Source organism: Durio zibethinus, chromosome 18 (genome assembly GCF_047325235.1).
Source record: "Durio zibethinus cultivar Kanyao isolate XHJ-2024 chromosome 18, ASM4732523v1, whole genome shotgun sequence".
Classification (NCBI taxonomy): Eukaryota; Viridiplantae; Streptophyta; class Magnoliopsida; order Malvales; family Malvaceae; genus Durio; species Durio zibethinus.
Window position 1 is genome coordinate 8,519,623 of NC_143179.1, and position 17,525 is coordinate 8,537,147.

The 17,525-nt window shown below is 35.7% G+C and overlaps 3 protein-coding genes, 1 long non-coding RNA gene and 1 pseudogene across 7 annotated transcripts; 3 read left to right on the plus strand and 2 right to left on the minus strand.

Moving 5' to 3' along the window:
* Nucleotides 1-3,654: 3,654 nt before the first annotated feature.
* On the minus strand, nucleotides 3,655-5,886 carry LOC111300886 (eukaryotic initiation factor 4A-6-like; annotated as a pseudogene). The gene is made up of 4 exons (XR_016329506.1): nucleotides 5,576-5,886; nucleotides 5,368-5,474; nucleotides 5,218-5,266; nucleotides 3,655-4,423 (listed from the first exon to the last, which is right to left on the minus strand). The product of XR_016329506.1 is annotated as a eukaryotic initiation factor 4A-6-like (transcript).
* A 524-nt stretch (nucleotides 5,887-6,410) lies between these two features.
* On the plus strand, nucleotides 6,411-9,441 carry LOC111299254 (eukaryotic initiation factor 4A-15). Its single transcript, XM_022894340.2, has 5 exons — nucleotides 6,411-6,609; nucleotides 7,142-7,208; nucleotides 7,410-7,516; nucleotides 7,834-8,264; nucleotides 8,532-9,441. The coding sequence occupies exons 2-5, from the start codon at nucleotides 7,144-7,146 to the stop codon at nucleotides 9,165-9,167; spliced, it is 1,239 nt and encodes a 412-aa protein (XP_022750075.1). The 5' UTR covers nucleotides 6,411-6,609; nucleotides 7,142-7,143; the 3' UTR covers nucleotides 9,168-9,441.
* A 1,142-nt stretch (nucleotides 9,442-10,583) lies between these two features.
* Nucleotides 10,584-11,314, plus strand: LOC111299256 (uncharacterized). The gene has a single exon (XM_022894342.2). The coding sequence runs from the start codon at nucleotides 10,710-10,712 to the stop codon at nucleotides 11,073-11,075; it is 366 nt and encodes a 121-aa protein (XP_022750077.1). The 5' UTR covers nucleotides 10,584-10,709; the 3' UTR covers nucleotides 11,076-11,314.
* A 1,434-nt stretch (nucleotides 11,315-12,748) lies between these two features.
* On the minus strand, nucleotides 12,749-13,541 carry LOC149513679 (uncharacterized). The gene is made up of 3 exons (XR_016329737.1): nucleotides 13,409-13,541; nucleotides 13,246-13,331; nucleotides 12,749-12,887 (listed from the first exon to the last, which is right to left on the minus strand). It is a non-coding gene; the product is annotated as an uncharacterized LOC149513679 (long non-coding RNA).
* Nucleotides 13,236-17,523, plus strand: LOC111299258 (putative magnesium transporter NIPA9). 3 transcript variants are annotated; one of them, XM_089747260.1, is made up of 9 exons: nucleotides 13,236-13,730; nucleotides 14,099-14,197; nucleotides 14,399-14,528; nucleotides 14,868-14,956; nucleotides 15,745-15,801; nucleotides 15,931-15,989; nucleotides 16,165-16,303; nucleotides 16,632-16,780; nucleotides 17,192-17,523. In XM_089747260.1, exons 1-9 carry the CDS (start codon nucleotides 13,620-13,622, stop codon nucleotides 17,385-17,387), a joined length of 1,029 nt encoding a protein of 342 aa, XP_089603386.1. In that variant the 5' UTR covers nucleotides 13,236-13,619; the 3' UTR covers nucleotides 17,388-17,523. The 3 variants fall into 3 exon arrangements, with proteins under 3 accessions (XP_089603386.1, XP_089603387.1, XP_089603388.1); XM_089747261.1 differs by lacking the exon at nucleotides 17,192-17,523 and having other exon boundaries at nucleotides 16,165-16,283; nucleotides 16,632-16,776; XM_089747262.1 differs by lacking the exon at nucleotides 17,192-17,523 and having other exon boundaries at nucleotides 16,183-16,283; nucleotides 16,632-16,776.
* Nucleotides 17,524-17,525: the final 2 nt, after the last annotated feature.

The following is a 17,525-nucleotide window of genomic DNA, read 5'->3' on the forward strand; positions in this document are numbered from 1 at the left end:
TGTATATGTTCTGAGTTGATTGTTTGCTCCTCTTTAGAAAGTTCAGATTTGTTAATCTAATGGAAAAAATCAGGATTGCTCTTTGCTAATATAAAGATCAGCAAACCACCCCAATAAAAGAAAGCGAAACCACACCAGCAGCCGCAATCAAAAAACGGATAGGCTGCCAAGTACCAACCAAGAAATATTGAATAAAAAGACTTTATCCAATCATATCAATAAAAATGTAATTAAATAATTAATCAATTACATAAAAAATAATAATATAATATAATTCAATCAAATCGATTTACGTTTACAGATTAAAAAAAAATCACTAGTTATAGAGAATTATAAATATACAATCAAATTAAGTACTCACAATTAATATCTATAAACCCTTTTAATCGACTCTAATCTTATGAAATATTCTCAATCCAAACATATACGTATGCATGTACATCCATGTACTATACTTATATGAATCCTCACAATCTCCTTTAATTCATTTACAAACATTCACACCACTATATCTATATAAATCATCTCATTCACCTTTAGTTCACTTACAAACATTTATATCACCATAACCATTTCATTCTCCTTTAGTCTATTTAAACATACACACCCATAAAGACGTTTTTATTTTCTGTAACACTATAGAGTGTTTATCACATTCTCCTTTAATGCACTTAAACATACCACCCATAAAAGTGATTACCATAATAACCATTTCATTCTCATTTAGTCCACTTAAACATACATACCCACAAAAATATTTTTATCTCTTGTAGTGTTATAGGGTGTTTATCTCATAAAGCTTTATAATTTTTTTATATTTTTTTTATATCTAATTCTATAGAGACTTCAACTATATATAAGTATACAAATTTGTCAATTAAAAATCTCTTTTCTCTTAGAATTCTTTTTTTAAAAGACTTTTTATTCATCAAATAATATCTAACTAATCTCAAAAAAATTTTGATCAAATTTGAGTCATTATTCCTAAAAAAAAAAAACCAAAAACAAGAAAAAGAAACACAAAGAATAAACCACCACCAGCAGTCACACAAGCTGACTTATATACCATTGTTGCAAAGGTGCAAGGTTTTTTGTCTCCTTTTAAGTAGTTCAATATCCATTTGCCTCCTAACTTAGTTACCTAGGAATTTAACTTCTTATTTTGTTTATATAATATAAATGAATTTTTGTATGCTGAAACCTAAACCTAGCTAGCTATAATTAAACAACACTAGTGTAATGCAGCGTTAGTACTCTTTCTAATAGCGATATCAGGATTCTCATCTCAGTAAATTCTCCCACAAACTCTTTATTTATGCCAAATTAAGTACATTATTTGAGCCTTGGCTTAGTAAAACAAGAACATTTCCTTATATACCCATGACATGACTGTATTCTAGTAGGCATAGTTGAAGGTTTAAAGTTAAGGTTTAAGCTGGTTGATTTCCCCTCTATATTTCCCTTTCACCTACTCATTTGCTCCAAAGCATTTGCAATAAGGTGTCATATAATTAAGTTCATTACATTACTACTACAATCAAAAGAAGTTGGGAGTTGGGACCAAAAACTGCAGCTGGGCTCTTCCCATTGCCTTTGGAAAAAGACAAAAAAAAAAATGAAAAGCAAATGAGAAGATTTGTTTCTGTGAAAGGTCGAAGGGATCAGCCACTGAGAGCTTAAACAACCTTTTGAACGCATGAACACGCAAAGATCCAATAAGGCGCTAAAGCAGCTTAAAGTATATATGCTTTACTTTAATTAATGATCTAAAGAATCGTTGACAATTGTTCCGTCCAATCACCCCAAATGCGTAGTTCGCGGGGACATTAACCCTTTTCAACATTCCCTATTCAGTAGTCTTTGCCAAATCGCCATTAGATTTGATACCTGTCTAAAGTTCCCCTAACTCAAACAGACAAACATGAACCTTCTTAATCAATTAATTTAATTTAATTGGTGGTTTAATTATTAATTACGTCTCTTTTTCTTTTCCCAAAGCTTGCATGATCACATATGGTAGGTGTAAAACAAAAGAAATATAAAAATTTCCCATTATGGGAGTGGGGTATATATGTCTTGTTTGTGGTCTAAAACTGTCCCTTTCCAGAGTGGAAGAGGAGGGATGCGGCTGACAATACATGTGAGATTCCCATTTCCCAGCAGTTTTGAAAGAAAATGATCAATCTGTTGAAAAGAGCCCCCAAACCCCAACTTGCTTCCACAATTATGATAAGCATCTTCCTCTTACTGTTATATCAGATATGTTCGAAAGAGTACTTTAGGACTATATCCTATCTTCTGCCACTTTCCGCAAGTAGCTAGAGATTGGGTTTATCTGTGTGGGTTACAAGTGGCAACGTAGGGAAGGCTCTACCCTGCAGGCTGAGACCCAGCCATGAGTTTGTTGTTTTGCCTTTTGCAAATTGCAACCCCTAGCACAATCTATTCCCTTCCCACACGATTCCATCATTTTTTTCCATGCAAATCCAAGCAGGCAAGCAAAACGAGAAACCCAAAGGTTACATCAAAAGCAATTAATCAGTAATGTGAAAGCAGCTGGGGATCAGATTTATAGGAATCTATATTTTTTTTTTCTTAAATGATGTCCAATCGAGAATCACCTATAGCAAGTAATATTATCCATTTGGGATAATTCCTTTCATTTAAGTAGTTAGACAAAGAGTTTCAAACATATTTGATAATCTTCCACATGTATCAAATATTACATATATATCTCACTAATTATTCGATTCCCACCTAAGGATGTGCTTGTAAAAAGATGATAATCTTTGATTATATGATTTGGAACAAAAATATCTTAGAATGACTAATATTTTATGTGTTAATACCAATTAATAAAAATTTTACTTAGAATATATGAATATCCTATTGATGATTGATCTACTATATGAAATAATTTTAGAAAATATATGAATATCCTATTGATGATTGATCTACCATATGAAATAATTTTAGAACTAAGTATCTAAATATGATCTTCAGTGTCTTAAACATATATGAAGACAAGACTGTCCCAAGGACAAATTTGACAGCAGTAGAACGATGGAGACAATGAAGTTTCTTCCCAAGAAAAGATTATGAAGTATCTTAATAATTGTTTCCCCTTAGCAGAAAGGGGCATGATTTAAAAATTACAATATTGAAAGAGATATTAGTAATGTGGACTGTGGAGGACCATGAAATTCCCCATGACACTAAAACATAACGAATGAGAGCCAATTGTGGGTCGATAGCTAAATCCTAATCACATGTGATGATTCAAAGTGGATCAGATCAGAAGCATGTGCTTCAGTCACCACATGCTTCTCTACCTTTTGTGACATTAATGGATGCGATTGGCGTGGAGGGGGGGGGGGGGGGGGAACAATACCTTCGCATGCATGAAACCAACTCTATAATTTGTTTTAAGATTTTTCACTTAAAAAAATTGCAGTTGGATAAAAAAAAACACTCAATTCATCTCAGTTTTTAATTAATATTTGACGGAAGAAATTTAACCAAGATTGGTTTAGAGGGAAGAAGTTTTGGAAAGAACTTGGATAAAAAACCTCAATTCATCTCTATTGTTAATAAAATTTTGAGCCTTTGATATGCAACGTCACAACAATTAAAGAAGCTTTTAACAAAAACACAGGAGACAAAAAAAAAATCAATAACAACAATGATTACAATGAAGTAAAAAAAAAAAAAAAACCAAATCCACTTTAAAAATTTCCCTAACTAACACAAACAGACATCTTTGCGCTTGTGTATGAAATTGGAGACTCAATCAATCATATCAAATCCGCAACATTTGCAGGCAGCTCCTCAACCATTACATTGTAGAACTTCTGGAAGTCAGTAAGCATCCTGTCATCATCTCGCATTATAAAGTTGATTGCAACACCTCTCGTCTCGAATCTTCCACTTAGATCAATGCGGTGAAGATAGTTCTCTGGCTGAGTTTGGCAAATCATAGTCAATAACTTTGGAGACCTGCTGGACATCAATCCCTTCAGCCAAGAGATCGGTGGTGATTAACACATGAGAAGATCCTTAATGAAACGCACGCAGGATAATATTCTGGTCCATGTCTCCAGGGGTGGCAGAGATTGTGTGATCACAGCTTCGCATTTGGTCAGCAAGCCAAGCAACTATGCGTCTGGTGTTAACAAATATCACACTTTTGAGTTATGGCCAGAGTTTCATTGAGATCACAAAGCGTGTCAAGCTTCCACTCCTCCTTGTCAACATTAACCTAGAACTGTTCCATACCTTTCATTGTAAACTCATCACGCTTTAAAAGGATTCTGACTGGTTTGCTCATAAATTTTTGTGCAATCTCAAGAACCTCAGGTAGCATTGTTGCAGAGAACACAGCAACTTGTATTTTCCCACGGAGTTGCTGGAAGATATCATCGATCTGAAAAAGAAGATGTTAGGGTTAATCAATCACGAAAGTTATATTAATATATAATTTAACACATCAGGTGAGAATTAAAGGCCATTGAGAAACAAACAGACAGATAACTTATACATAGTTGATGACACTACCGAGTAGAAGAAAATTAATAATGGAATCAACACATTTCGTTTTCCAAAGGCAAAAAAAATTAAGAGATCATGGCCGGGGAAGGGGGGTTTAAAAGTTAGGTAAGAGTTTTTGAGCAAAGCATAAGAAAATAACCAATGATCATCAAGCATAAGGGAAATTTTGAAGCCCAGGACAACAATAGTACAAGATACAAGGAATCCAAATATACTCGCAAAATTACAAAAGGCATACAAAGTAGCATACAGCATAATCACACATTTACTACATCTTCATCATCATACAGGAAAGAGAAAATTTTATGACTGATTGCTGTTTGAAATATCCTAACATCATCTCCAAGATATGCAACCTAGTCGGGATCACCAGAAGCAACTCAACATCCTCCTATAAAGTAGTCCCATGGATATAGTATTCTTTTCTCACTTTAAGCAGGAAATACAATTTCCTTTGATTTCACTAGCAAACCCAAGTTACGGAACACCTAGATACTTACTTGCAGGAATGTATTGTCATGGATTCATCATCATCAAATTAGTAGGATAAACTGTCAACAATATATTTACACTATCACCGCCAAAACTCACTATGTCTTCTCATACAGGGCCATCGTCTCCTAGATTTATCGTATTCTTTATTTTAAGCGGAAGGGCACTAGAACTCACCGAAGGGCACAATTCCCCTTTGTTGAATCGCAGATGGCTTCTAAAAACACTTCACAGAAGAAATATGACATAAATTTGGGTCCTCAGCATAAGCTTTATTTTTTCTTAAACAATAGAATGGCCAAATGATTTGAAAAGAAAGAAGATTACCATGAGCATAGATGCATCTCAGCAGGTTTTCTTTCAAACCCGTCTTATCAAAACTCTTATGGACCTAATCATAAGTAGTAAAGATCTCGCTTCCATCATCAGAAAGCCTATAATTATGATTCATGAGCCAATAGAAGTCAGAATCTGGCAGTACTAAGAACTTACACATGTTAATCTCATAAAAATTTGGGGCGATTGTAAGACTTACAATTCATTCATTATGCTGTCGTATTGATCATAGTGTGATCCATCAGGTTCAAGTCCAGCCATGGCTTGAAAAAACAATTATCAGAGAGATAATGAAAAAAAAGTTGGAGAAGACAACAAAGTAAAGGGAGGGAAAAAAAAAAGAACCAGAGAATCGAAGATCACCGGTTTGGTTCTGTTGTCGTTTTCTCCGAAGTTGAACCGAAACATGAAACTGAAAATCTTGAGGTTAGAGGTTTCGGAGAATACTCTAACCGGAACTGAAGAACGGTTGTGTTTGGACAGGAACAGCAGTTTTGAATGTGTAGAAGCCGGGAGTTGGTGAAGAATCGAAACTTCCATGGAGGTTTTCTTTCACTGGAGTCGGTTGTAAAAAGGTTGAATTTTTATTGACCGTTGAGATTACGCCACGTAATTTCCTTGCTCCCTCATTTCTTACAAAAAAAAAACTAAAGGGGTAAAATCGTAAAAATAAAAAATAATGTAGCCCTTAATCTAAAATACGAAATATATACCCTATTTAAAACTTTAATAAAATTAAAAATATATATTATATGTTTTATATTATAAAATATGATATGAATTATATTTAATAATTTAAAATATAATATAAAAAATATAAAATAAATATAATACAAAAATAAAAATAAAAATGATACAATTTAAAATTTTAATAATAATTTTATATTAATTTAATCAAATTAAAAAATATTTATATTTTCTAATTAATATAAATTATAAGATATAATTTTTATATTAAAAATATATTTTTTATATTTTATATTATATAAATTATTAAATTTAATATAAATTATATAACTTTTAATATTTTACACGAGAAAGAACGAATAAAGTCACTGGGCTTCGCCAACCGCGGCTTTCTTTATGTCCTCCTGAGTCCCCCAGGTCTCTATCCATCTACTTTCTTCCCCTTTCCTTACACTCAGAGACAGAGAGATCAGAGGAGTTTGGCCCAAATCCCTAACCCTAAAAAGTCACCCCCAGCTGAGCTCTTTCAATCATCTTCATTATAAGGTAGTTTCTTTTTCTTTTTTGTCCTTTCTCTACCGCAGGGTTTTTTTTTTTTTTTTGTTGACAGTATTTGCTTTGTATTATAAGTTTGCTCTCCTTTTATTTTGGTATCATTTTTGCTTGAAGAATCAGCATGTAACAATGGGTATTAACTTGCGTTTGTTGTTTTGGACATGGGTTTTACTTTAATCTGACAGATCTTTAGTTCGGTACTTAGGCGGTTCTTCTTAACTGAATTATTGCAGCTAATTCATCAACATATTCTTCAAATATTTAAATTGGTTTTGCTACTTGTATATTTGTGATTCTCCCCGTTATTCTTCACATCTAGTATCTAGGTTTAAGCATTTAGCACCATGAACAGATAGAAGATAGGTGAAGTTAATGTGGTGCGTTGGTGAATTTTTCTGATTAAGACTAAGCTCAACTGTATTTAGCCCGGTGCTTGGATCTTGCTGGCAAGACTGCCACATTAAATAAGACATGAAATTTGTAATTGTGTGTGAGTTATTTAAATATGGGTTGCTCTTCGCAGTCATGGCTGCTGCAGCGCCAGAGGGATCTCAATTTGATGCTCGCCAGTATGATACTAAAATGAACGAGTAAGTTTTCTTTTTTTTATTATTTTTTATTTCCTTGTATTATCTCAAGGTATTTAAGCGTTCAAATTCATTGGCGGTAACATGAAGTTTGTTATGTTCATGATTTGTATGATCATCTAGCTGGTGCAATTTTAGTTTGCTAAGCTTCAAATTTTAATGAAAGGAATTCTAAGGCTTGATTTTGTAAATTGATATGAGCAGACTTGAAGCTGATGGTAAAGATTTCTTTACCTCATATGATGAGGTTCATGACAGTTTTGATGCTATGGGATTGCAAGAGAATCTTCTTAGGGGCATTTATGCTTATGGTAAGTTGGATCCATTGCTACTACTTTGTTAGTCTAAAGCTTCGAAGGGGGCAGAGTGTGATACTCTGATGTTTTGCTGTGTGCGGTAGCACTGTTAAAACTTATCGGGCTTTACTGGTGATTCAAATTCTATTTCCTTGTTACCAATGTAGGTTTTATCTTATCTGTATGTTCAGTTAAGACCCTGTGATTTGCCATGGTGAAAATGTGAACGGTCAAGTTCTAAGGACAGCTTCATTTCTTTGTATTGCTCAAGTATTTACTCCTTTACATGGCTAGTCAGAAAGCTGATTGCTATTTCAAAATTTTCTGTGAAGGTTTTGAGAAGCCATCTGCAATTCAGCAAAGGGGGATTGTACCATTCTGCAAGGGACTTGATGTAATTCAACAAGCACAGTCTGGAACAGGAAAAACAGCAACTTTTTGCTCTGGAATTTTACAGCAGCTTGACTACAATTTAGTTCAGTGTCAAGCATTGGTCCTTGCACCAACTCGAGAATTAGCACAACAAATTGAGAAGGTCATGCGGGCATTAGGTGATTACCTTGGTGTTAAGGTTCATGCTTGTGTGGGTGGGACCAGTGTCCGTGAAGATCAACGGATTCTCTCCAGTGGGGTTCATGTGGTTGTTGGTACACCTGGCCGTGTGTTTGACATGTTGAGGAGACAATCTCTCCGTCCTGATCAAATAAAGATGTTTGTGTTGGATGAAGCAGATGAAATGCTCTCGCGAGGTTTCAAGGATCAGGTTCTTTTTTCACTTATAAGTTGTATGAATTATTGCTTGTTCTTTGACTAGAAGATGATGGCTTTGGTTGTAAAGCTAATTATTGGATATAATGAACATTTAAGCAGGTTCTTACATGTTTATGCTTTAGAGAAAACATTTTACCTATCAGCATTCTAATAGTTAGGAATTGTGAAAAATTCTTGATTGGTATTTTTCAAGCTTTTGCTGTGATTCTGTGTCTTTGGGTATGTTGTTTTGTTGACTTCTGTTATTCGTATCTTCCAGATCTATGATATTTTCCAGTTACTGCCACCAAATATTCAGGTAGGGGTGTTCTCTGCTACAATGCCTCCTGAAGCCCTTGAGATCACAAGGAAGTTTATGAACAAACCTGTGAGGATTCTGGTGAAACGTGATGAGCTTACCCTTGAAGGTATCAAGCAATTTTATGTCAATGTTGATAAGGAGGAATGGAAGCTTGAGACACTTTGTGATCTCTATGAGACTTTAGCAATCACCCAAAGTGTCATTTTTGTGAACACTAGGCGTAAAGTAGATTGGCTTACGGACAAGATGCGGAGTCGTGACCATACAGTGTCTGCTACCCATGGAGATATGGACCAAAATACAAGGGATATCATCATGCGGGAATTCCGATCTGGATCTTCTCGTGTGCTTATCACTACTGATCTCTTGGCTCGCGGTATTGATGTTCAGCAAGTCTCTCTTGTGATCAATTATGATCTTCCAACACAACCAGAGAACTACCTTCATCGAATTGGTCGTAGTGGAAGATTTGGGAGGAAAGGTGTTGCCATCAACTTTGTGACCAATGATGATGAGAGGATGTTATATGACATCCAGAAGTTTTATAATGTTGTAGTTGAGGAGCTGCCATCAAATGTTGCTGATCTTATTTGATGCCCTTGCAGCTGGTAGGGGTTTTTGTACCTGCACATTTAGATGGGTTCCCATTACCATTTAGAAATCTGATGTTCAAATATTGATTTGGTGTGTGTCCAAGTAAGAAATGTACCTAATATTTCTTGTTTTATTTTATATCATCTTGTTTTCTGCTCTTTTTTATTCACCTGTAGTTTCTGTATTTGAGAGGATATCATGTAGAGTGGAAACATGATTGTTTTAGAACATTGGATTTGCCTTTTTGTTGACATTTTGATAAGTTATTCTTGCCCCCTCTCTCTCTATGTAATTGGCATGATTTTGAGAGTTTTGGTCTGATCAAGAAGGGAGCGACAGTAGTCCATGAATGTAACCTGTTAGTAGTTGTACAAGGTTTTGTTGATCCAGGCTGAACCGTTCTTATTTAGCATTCTTTCTGTTATGGAACTTGCGCTGATCTCTGCCGTGGCAAAGACTAAATGACAAATTCTGTGTAGGTGGGGCTGTTCGGCTGCCCTAGTCTCAAAATCAGTTAGAGTTTTTTTTTTTTTGAAACATGCTAGTACGTGAAGTGTGAACTTGATCTGTGGCATCTGCTTATTCTCTTTTCAGAGGTGCTTCACAGCTAGGATAAGATGATGTGACCTTTCTGTTTGAGGTGATTCGATATTTTGTAGGAAAACTTATCAGAGTCTAAACGAGTGCTTAAGATATGGCTGGACTATTTCTTGGTCATGCGTTTAGGACTTCTGGTAGACGCCAGGGCTGTATGGCCAATTGACTTCTGAGCTTTTTGCCCATTTAATGTGGTTACAATAAAAAGGCTGACTTTGACAATTAGTGCAGGGCATGCCTTTGCTTAACCGTTGGTTTGGGTATTCTATAACAAAGTAGCATTTAATATCAGAAAATGATACTGAAAATGAGTTATGGGTAGACTTCTCATGTCAAAGTTTTCAACGAGTAAAGAAGTTCTTTTTAAAGCCAAGCTGGTTTTGGTTAGTGAAACAATCGACACAAAGTGAAACAATCGACACAAAGTAAAACAAAAACAGGTTTGGCTTTTGGTTTCGGGTTGTTGGAAGTGATTTTTGTTAATTGTGGTTCTGATCAGGTGATCTGTTCTTAGTTGCTGACGAGAGAGACAAAAAGAGTTGAATAAAGGGCACAGTTTAACAGTAACTTTTAGTGCAGGGCAGCATATAAATGTACTGCACTTCCAAAACACATGGCAAGATCATTGATCATCGAAGTATGACTGCTCAATGCAAAATGTATTGTACCAGGGAGAACATTAATAATTACCGTATACATTGGGCAACATTCCCAAAGTCAATTCCCGTGACTCCCAAAGTCAGTCACAAGGCAGGAAATTTTGAAATAAAAATAAAAAATTACTTAAAGTGATCCAAAGTTTCTACTACTCTTGTTCCTTCCCTTATCTGTCCAGATCAGAGGAACTCAACTACCAAAACAAACCCACCCCCCCCCCCCCCCCAAAAAAAAAAAAAAAGGCCAGCACCACCTTCAGGATTCTCTCTTTGAGTCTGCCAAAATTCAATGGAAGACTACAACAGATCAAGATCATATGGTAATGGGATGATGCAGCCGGACATCTATCATGGACCACCTATGCCTTCAGCTTCTTATGATCTCAGGTGCTATAGTGCTTCCTATGCGCAGTCCCAGATGGCTAACAACTATAACACAAGAAACAACAGGAACTTCAAGTTGAAGAAAGGGAAGAGTACTTCTGGCTCATCTTCTTCGAAGTCATGGAGCTTTGCTGACCCTGAGTTCCAGAGAAAGAAAAGGGTTGCTGGGTACAAGATGTATAGTGTGGAAGGTAAGGTCAAAGGGTCCTTGAGGAGGAGCTTTAGGTGGCTTAAAGATAAATACACACAAGTTGTCTATGGGTGGTGGTGATTCTGGCAGTTGGTCTTTTGTTTCTTGTTGCTTTTTTCTTTATATTTTCTCTTGCTTGTATTCAAGGTTTTCTGGGAATATATTTAAAAAAAACATGTTAATTCCTTTCAAATTCTTGGAGGTCTTTTCTGGCCAAAAAAAAAAAATTGGTGGTCTTATGATCATGAGGCTTTGACCACATGATTTCGAGCTTTTTCTTATAGTCTTATTCTATATATCCAATATTGATTATTTCACCAGCTTGGTTACAAAACTTTAGATTAAAGTTGTTAATTGACAATAAGAACTGCCTTTATTCACTGGGGAAGGGAGGTTTTTTGAGTTGCTTCGAGCATAGGCTTCTTCCTCAGCTGTTGTTCAAGGAACTTTTGTCATCAGTATTGGCTTAAGAGTAAGCATTTGATGCTTGATTGTTCTCGAGCCTTATTTGATCATTTTGAAACTTTTAGGTGTTCTCTGTCATGCATTAGAGTTTCTTGTTTGTCTGGGACTCTTAGTGGTTTTGAAGTTGATTAACGGTGACCCACCAAAATGTCTTTGTATAAATTGCTTCATAGACTAGTCATATGGATTTACAGAATTAACATTAGCATATAATTCAAAGCCATATCCCAAGTCATATGACTGTGCTTGTTTTCTGATCTCTTCTCTTTTTTAAACTTGTATTCATCTTCAGCTTTCTCTACTTTCCTCTGCCACTTGCCATATTACTTCGATTTAGCTTAGTCATTCTGAAGCCATTAACAGCACAAAATGGCAAAATTGGAAATGAGCTACCTTTGCAGAAATGAGGGCCGTTTTTACTTTCTACTGCCATTGAGTTGAAAATCACAACGGAAGGAGTGAGTATGACATGCTGGAATGCCCTTTCCATTAGTTTTTTTGCTGTAGTTATGGTGAAGTCATCAGGAAACTGATCCACAGTCTTTGCTGAAAGTTGTTCTTTTGATAATGTAATATTTTTCAATTATATAAAAAAAGAAAACATTCTGTCTTCTGCCGAATCGTCGGTGCAACCATGTTAGTTACTTTCTCAGCTGTGAAAGATAATTGCTTCAGCCAATCAAGATCCTCTCTTTTCTTCTCTCTCATAATCTTGTTTTAGGCATTGGCGTCAATCAAGCAGATTGTAATTATTCGACATTAGTACATTAAGCATTGGCAATTGGCATTATCGAATGCGATAACGTTTGAGCCACTGCTGTTCCGCCCTGACGTCTAATCTGTTGTTCATGCTGACCTGTTCCATGTTTGAATAATACGAGTCATTTTCTTACCAACTTCATAAACTTTCCATATTCCATTTAACTAATTATTGCAGCAATCAAGAATTGTAAAGGAAACAATACATGTATTAAAAGGAGATAGTTATTAGTTGAGTAATCAGAATAGTTTAAATGTATAGAAACATGGTATAGTTTTCATTTTTAAGTTCTGATAAAGAAATTGAGCATCAACCAGGCACTGATAGGAAAGAAACAAAGGGCATCGGTTTTTCCTGATTTGGCAGAAGTATCACAGCACGTTTTTCTGTCAGTCTCCAAGCTGCTGAGGTTACTTTCTTGGAAGCTTCACAAGATACTACTAACAACTAACAAGGGCCTTCAATCTACAGAAGCTCAGCCGAAAAGATGAAAGGCAAGAACCAACAGGGCAAGGTTTCATCACTTTCTGGCTTTCATTGGTAACAGATAGTCGAGACCATTTCCAACTTGAGAGTGATAGCCCCATTCCTCATGGCTCATTGGGTGGCAATTCTTCTGTTCCATTTCCCAGCCTCTTGCTGCGTTGCTGGCAATTCTTCCCAATTAGCTGCTGGGCAGTTAGGTCAGCAAATGCTTCACCCATTTCTCAAACAGTAAAATTAAAATTAAGTTGATGATAATAAAGAATTTGCCAATTTGTGGCCTTAATCAACCCTGACTTTTATATCAAATCAGCTTAATCAAATTTTCCTGTTAAATGACCTTCCATCAACCTAAACTTTGATCACCCAAAAAAAATTTCCTGCTTTCATTGCTGCAATTCACGATTTAATGAATTATTAGAGATACTATTTTTTGGGTACGACTCAGATATGTTGTTGACTATAAACTTAGGACAAAAACTAAAAGGGCAGATTCTTATAATTATTCCAGGATCTCACCAAATCAAAAGAACGTGTCATCACCTTTCGAATCAACAGAACGACTTCTGTCATGTTCTTGCAAGTTGCACCTCCTTGTAGCCTCCCTCATCTCGTCTTCTCTTTATTGCCTGTTGATCACTTTGTCTGTAATGATAATCAGTTAAAAAGAAAAAGTGATATTGCCATACAAAGTTTCTGTTCCTACCAATCTTGACTGAGTGTTTCCCAACAAATCGCACGTGGGAACCTGCCATGGAACTAATAAACGACAGCAAAAGAGAGCGGGAGAGTGGCAGTGGCTCAGCCATTCATAAATTCTTGTTTTTAGGTAAAAACCCATCTGAAAGAGAGAGAAAAGAGATATTTTTACTTTTTTTTTATTTGATTGATTTCAGAGAGATAGACAGGAAAAAGAAATGTGGGAATCGATCTGTTTAACGTTGGCAGCCACGGCGGGAAATAACATAGGCAAAATTCTACAAAAGAAGGGCACTGTTATTCTCCCTCCTCTCTCCTTCAAGCTCAAGGCAATTCCCTCCTTTTCATTCACCATTTTCTTTTGTGGGTCTTTTGTTTTCTGTTTCTGGGTATCTCTCTTTTTAATGTTATTAAATGATTCATATGGTTATGAAACTTTTTAAAGCCACTGTAGAATTGGTTTTGATCTGGAATTTTTCAATTTGTGGAACTTTTGGGACATTGATTTTCAAAAGTGTATTATTTTGTATAGGCTTTTCGTTGTTTTCAGCCTTAGCAATTGCAGCTTGAGATCAGTCTGGAATGGGATTCCTTTTACTGTTAATAGACATTGTCCAAGATGTTATTTTTAGAAGATTGAAGAATAATGAATTGAATTTGTTTCAAGTGTTGACCGATTGTACATGCTTTTATGTAGGTGATAAGAGCATATGCTGTTGATAAATCATGGGTGATAGGATTTCTGATGGATATATGTGGTGCGTTGTTGATGTTGAGAGCGTTATCTCTGGCTTCGGTGAGTTAATGTTAATAATTTCTTTGCTTCTGCAATGAACCGAATTGATGTTCTTCTATAACTTCATTGATATAAAAGATTACTACTTTAACTACGTAATGGCCAAAGTGTGGTTGCACATTGATTGGATATTATATTTGATGATTTATAGTGTAAATTTTGTGTATTAATTATCTTGGTGATGATAAACATATTGCTCAGGTATCTGTCATTCAACCAGTTTCTGGCTGCGGGCTTACCATTCTTTCCATCTTTTCGCACTTCTATCTACAAGAAGTTATGGATGTTATCGACTGGATGGGAATTACACTAGCTGGCATTGGCGCCATAGGTAATGCAAGTTTTTCATGGTTTTCATATTTGATTACGCCCTGTGGAATCAACCATATAGCTACAATTACAAAGAGAGTACAGTCAGGATTTTGACATGATAGTTCTCATTTTAATTTAAAAGCATAAGGTTATTTATTTAAAACCTTCCTCATTTAGCATCTTCATATTGTATTTTCTCAATGATTTAAGGTTCTCATTAATTCTTTAAATTGCATCCTCTCCTGATGGTTATGTTTTTGCAATAAGCAGATTCATCCAGTTTTGCCGTATGATGGCCCAATAGAATATCATTGACCTTTATAAAGTAATAGTCTTATTTTGATTTTTGCACATTCAGGAGTTGGTGCTGGTGGAGAGGAGCAAGAAACCTCTTCAGTATCTATCTTACAGTTACCATGGTTGGCATTCATTGTCGTGATCGTGTTTGTAGGTACCTTTTTCCTGTACTTTTATCTAGTAGTATTGTTTTTATATTAATATTTTATGTTTTTATCATCAGAAATATGTTGTAGGATTCTGAGAGGCGAAGTCTAGTTCATAATTAAACCCTTGTCTTGCAAACTTGAAACTCATAATAAATTCTCAAGTTCAATGGAGCATTTCATCACTTTAAGAGATACAAAGCTTAGATCCATTATGCCAAAAAAAGTGTTAATTTACAGGGAACTTCTAGAAGTTATCTGAAGGACATGACCAATCAATAAATTCTAAACAAAGTCTTAAATCCCAGCCCGCAGAGAACAAAATTGGTTTTGTAGTTTAAACATTTGACCCCAAGTGTGATTAATTTGTTGCCGGTGTCTCCCTCCTCCAAGTTGCAAGATTTAAGTGGCAAGATGATGGCTATTATCGATGATTGATTTTTTTTTTTTGTACATTCAGTATAAAAGCTATTTTCTTGTGTTCCTGTAGAACTCAAAGTATTTTATGAATCATAATTCCTCTCGAGGCTTATTTTTGTTGAATTTAAAATATTAGAAAATTTAAAGTTTAGTCGAAGTGAGTCACTATGAAAAAAACCAAGGACCTGTTGCTGATGTTAGCCATTGAACTTGAAAGGGCCAACCATAGTTTTGGATGTCTCAGATTCATATCTTCTGTTTTACAAACTTCTGTATAATCATGCTCATGCTATATTTCATTGTTCCCTTGATCATTGTTGGGGGTAATCCATTCTGTGATAATGCTTTGATACTCTATATATGGTTATACAGGTACTCCTAAATGGGTGGCTTCGCATCTGCAAGCGTCAACAAAGAGAACAAGAACTGGTAAACTCTCTCTTTCTCAATTTAAAGATTTCTGTTCCTTTAACTCCATTATTGTAGTCACTTACATAAAATTTTGATTCTCCCCCCCCCCCCCCCACTGTGCACTTGTTAACAATTTTTCTCGTGCAGATGGAGTATGAAGTTGTTGAAGAAATTATATATGGCTTGGAATCAGGAATTTTATTTGGGTACTCTTTTACACCTGAACTGCTTTTCTTGTACATTATATTCCAGCCCTTCATGGTTTATAATTTATCCCATAATGAAGATTTTACATGTTTAATACAAAATTTATGTAGCGTTGATATGTGCCTGCATCAAAACTGTAATGTTATTGCGGTTCTAGATGTTCACCTTGAATAGAGTCTCATCTCTTTGCAGGATGGCATCAGTGACATTGAAGATGGAATTTATCTTCGTGGAACAGGGCTTCTCAAAAATATTGATTCCTCTATGCGTCTCAATCAGCATATTTTGTAGTGGTACTGGATTTTACTACCCGGTATCTCTGCACCTACGTGGTTCATGTTGACATCTGAGCATGTTGATATCCTTGCATTAGGCTATTTAGCCCTTTTTGGCCAATCAGAACGTTTGTCCCACGTAACAAGTTCATGTCCATGTGTGTGATTCAGGGAATTCATAACATGGTCCACTTATGTTCTGATTTCATGTTTAACATGATCCACTTATGTTCTAATTTAGTGGAAGCAAAGGTTCATTGTCAGGGAATTTCTTCAACAGGGTCGACTAATGTGTTACTGTTTTCATTGCTGCATTTTTGAGCCTCTTGAATAATTATAACATAATCTTTTTACACCTTTGTGCAGACTCGCGGCCTTAAGCATGGTAGAGCAATTGTGATCTCCATATGTGCTGCTGTGGCATCAATTGTGACTGGTGTAATTGCTGGTATGCTCGCATGGGGTGAACAGTTGCCTTCAGCATCAGTTGCTCGTCTTTCACATCTGCGTGGATGGTATATAGTGCACAACCTAATTTTTTCACTCATTAGCCATTGCACAAGAATAACATATATTGCAAAATTTCGCAATGTGTGGCTTCTGAACATTTTCTCTCATGTGACTTGCCACTAGTTGCATGCCATAGGCGACTTCATGCATGGAAAAGCTCCTCTGATTGATATTATCAGTTTAACAACCTTGTCTACCACATTCCTCCTTTTAAAATAAAATTAAAAAAAAAAGGGTTTGGATGAGATTCTGCCTTTTGCTTTTGGTTTTGTTCAACATCATTTGATCATTTACATGTGCCCATTCTTTTTAAGTGCAATCATTTGTTATATCTGCTAAGACGTCATATTCTTGTCGCTCAAATTCAACATTTTTGCCATGACATTGTAGTTTACCTGAAAATTTTCCCATTGCAGGTTATTTATCATGGTGGGTGTGATTTTGCTTGTGAGTTCAACAAGACTGATGCGGCACCTTCCATGGCCATTGCAGAATTTAATACCAAGTGGAGTGGACTGGACTGGAATTTCTATCCCAGCCAATCAGGATCTCATTGAATCAAGAATCCTAGTCCAAGTGCTGTTATCCAGGCAGCGACATTGCATCATCTGATACCAACACCAGCAAAGGAGAAGGCGTAAATGAAGAAAACAAAAGATCACTGCATATGCACACGTGAGAGTCAATCTCTGATCAAATTTTGGTCTTGATGCGTTTGGGGTGTACATAGATTCAATCTGGTTACTGGTT

Bases quoted from the DNA above. Each gene is read 5' to 3' on its own strand.
- LOC111299258 (XM_089747260.1), top strand. From the start codon at position 13,620: ATGTGGGAATCGATCTGTTTAACGTTGGCAGCCACGGCGGGAAATAAC. The intron at 14,957-15,744 runs GTAGGTACCTTT...ATGGTTATACAG, and splicing joins TCATTGTCGTGATCGTGTTT to GTACTCCTAAATGGGTGGCT. The intron at 16,781-17,191 runs GTATATAGTGCA...TTCCCATTGCAG, and splicing joins CTTTCACATCTGCGTGGATG to GTTATTTATCATGGTGGGTG.
- LOC111299256 (XM_022894342.2), top strand. From the start codon at position 10,710: ATGGAAGACTACAACAGATCAAGATCATATGGTAATGGGATGATGCAG.
- LOC111299254 (XM_022894340.2), top strand. From the start codon at position 7,144: ATGGCTGCTGCAGCGCCAGAGGGATCTCAATTTGATGCTCGCCAGTAT. The intron at 7,209-7,409 runs GTAAGTTTTCTT...TGATATGAGCAG, and splicing joins TATGATACTAAAATGAACGA to ACTTGAAGCTGATGGTAAAG. The intron at 7,517-7,833 runs GTAAGTTGGATC...TTTTCTGTGAAG, and splicing joins TAGGGGCATTTATGCTTATG to GTTTTGAGAAGCCATCTGCA.